The sequence below is a fragment of the Pieris napi genome, chromosome 13 (genome assembly GCF_905475465.1).
Source record: "Pieris napi chromosome 13, ilPieNapi1.2, whole genome shotgun sequence".
NCBI lineage: Eukaryota > Metazoa > Arthropoda > Insecta > Lepidoptera > Pieridae > Pieris > Pieris napi.
This window is the reverse complement of record NC_062246.1, coordinates 1,313,374-1,315,833: the sequence shown is the minus strand read 5'-3', so window position 1 is coordinate 1,315,833 and position 2,460 is coordinate 1,313,374. Positions and strand designations below refer to the sequence as shown.

At 33.9% G+C, this 2,460-nt stretch overlaps 1 protein-coding gene across 1 annotated transcript; it reads right to left on the bottom strand.

Moving 5' to 3' along the window:
* Positions 1 to 438: 438 nt before the first annotated feature.
* On the bottom strand, positions 439 to 2,190 carry LOC125055235. Its single transcript, XM_047657605.1, has one exon. The coding sequence runs from the start codon at positions 2,136 to 2,138 to the stop codon at positions 447 to 449; it is 1,692 nt and encodes a 563-aa protein (XP_047513561.1). The 5' UTR covers positions 2,139 to 2,190; the 3' UTR covers positions 439 to 446.
* Between the last annotated feature and the right edge of the window lie 270 nt (positions 2,191 to 2,460).

Here is a 2,460-nt window from a genome sequence, read left to right as displayed (position 1 = left end):
TGAAGTAAATATAATTTAGAATTTCTTAACCCTCTCGCTAAACGGATATTACTTCGTAACTTGGTGAGAAATATAATTAGAAAACTTTCTTATCGTGAACTTAATTCATGCTCCAATGAGTTTGTTGATAAAAGGAGTCAAAATAAGGGCAAAGCCGAAATACGTATAAAGGAACGGAAGGGTGCCAGCAGATGTGGACTTCCTTCCAAGGACGGATCCAAGAATTCTGGCTTGGAAAGGAATCATGGAAAGGTTTTAGTTCTACTAAATTTGGCTGTATGAGGCTTTTTTTTTTCTTTTTTTTTTAAATATTATGGCAACAGCTTCAACTTTATGCCAGTTTCAAGTAAAAGGTTGGGAAACTACACGCGAAAAAAAATAAACAGAGACATCAAAAGGAAATAAAGGGATAAGCTGGTTAAAAATAAAATATGTACATAAACATATTACATCTTAATATTATTATAGATTATGAAAGAAGATAATACATTATAATACAATAAAGGATAAAGCAAAAGGCAGGAGATTTTAGTCGGAAACGGAACATGAAGTGATTGTAAAGAATTCAGAAAGGAGGTACGGTCATATTGGGAACAAGAAAAGAAAATATGGTCAAGGTCACCAATATCTTCTCCACACTCACAAATATTACTATCAATAATACGAAGCCTTGCTAAACGATGAGGTGTACAAACATGTCCTAAACGCATTCTGGAAATGATAGAAGTGACAGTTTTAGAACTTTTAACCTCAAAGAACCATGGTCTACTGGGGATCCTGGGTTGAATTTCAGCATAATGTTTGCCTTTGAACTTGCTGCTTCTCAACCAAACATCATTCCATGACTCCCAAAGATGGGTTTTCGGAAGAGCAGCTAAATCATGACAATAATTAATGTATGGGACTATGTCTCCATCCTTTATAGCTTCTTTAGCAAGCTCATCGGCTTTCTCGTTTCCTTTAATTCCACTGTGACTTGGAATCCATGCAAAGATAACGGTGTAATTTCTTTGAGAACATATTAAAAGCTTATCACGTATTTCGCAAATAATAGGATAACAAAGTTTCATTTGGAAAGGAAATTTTTCAAGAGATTGTAGTGCACTTTTTGAGTCTGAAAATATGATTGTGCTTTTAGATTTTAATAAAATAACTAGTTCTAAAGCTTTTAAAAGAGCAAAACACTCTCCAGTAAAAACCGAGGATTCAGGAGGAAGTTTAATCTTTTGAATTATTTTATGTTGCCAATGAATTAGACCAACTCCAACACAATCATCAACAGAGATTTTAGAGGCATCTGTAAAAATATAATCCCAACCTTCCCAATTTTGTTCCTCAACGCTACTCATGAAACGAATATTTGTTTCCAGTATATCTTGCTTACGGACGCCTATATTATATCTTATATCCGGATCAAGAATTAAAGAATTGAATTGTGTCATAAATATGGGTAATGACGGAGATCGATGAATGCGGCTGTGTAATGTTAAAAATTTACGAAAGCTTATTATTAGACATGGTAATGATTTGTGACGCCAGTAACGGGATGTATAAATAATATTGTTCAATTCATGCAGCCTTCCATGTAGAGGGTGGTTAGAAAACTGCATAGATTTGAACAAGAATCGATCACTTAAAAATTGCCTTCTTAATTTTAAAGGAGGATCGCAGCATTCTACTTGTAAAGCATTGGATGGGCTTGATTTCATTACTCCTGTCACAATTTTCAAAGCTTTTGACTGAATGACATCAAGTTTTTGACTTCCCAAGACACTTCCTCCATCTAAGAGAAATGTGCCATAATCTAAAACAGATCTTATAAGAGCGTTATACACAAGTTTCATAGAAAACGGATGAGCACCCCACCATACACCTGAAAGGCATTTCATGATGTTAAGCAGCTGTGCACATTTCATAACAACATGTTCATAATGGGCAAGTCCAGACAATTTTGAATCCAATATAACTCCTAAAAATTTAATTTTTGTTTGGAGTGGCAAAGATTGACCATTGAAGGTCACATTTATTATAGGAGTTGTGCGTTTTTTGGAAAATACGACTATAGAACTTTTGGAAACTGAAAGATCTAGGTCATTTTTAACTAACCAGATATTAAGACAATTAAGTGAACTAGACATGGAATTGCAAGCCTTAACCACAGATTTATCAACGGAATAAAAAAGAAGATCATCTGCATTTTGTAGCACATTTATATGGGAATTTATAGATAATTCTAAATCATACGTGTAAATATTATATAAAAGTGGGCTTAGTACCGAACCTTGGGGAAGGCCTTTAAAAACTGTACGCTTTAACTCGGTAATATTACCATCTTTCTGAACGATTAATGATATGTATCTGCATGATAGTAAATTGATGATAAAACGTATTAATAACGTAGGAACCTGTAGCTCTAATAATTTGCGTTGTAGAATAGAAATGTTCACATTATCATAGGCG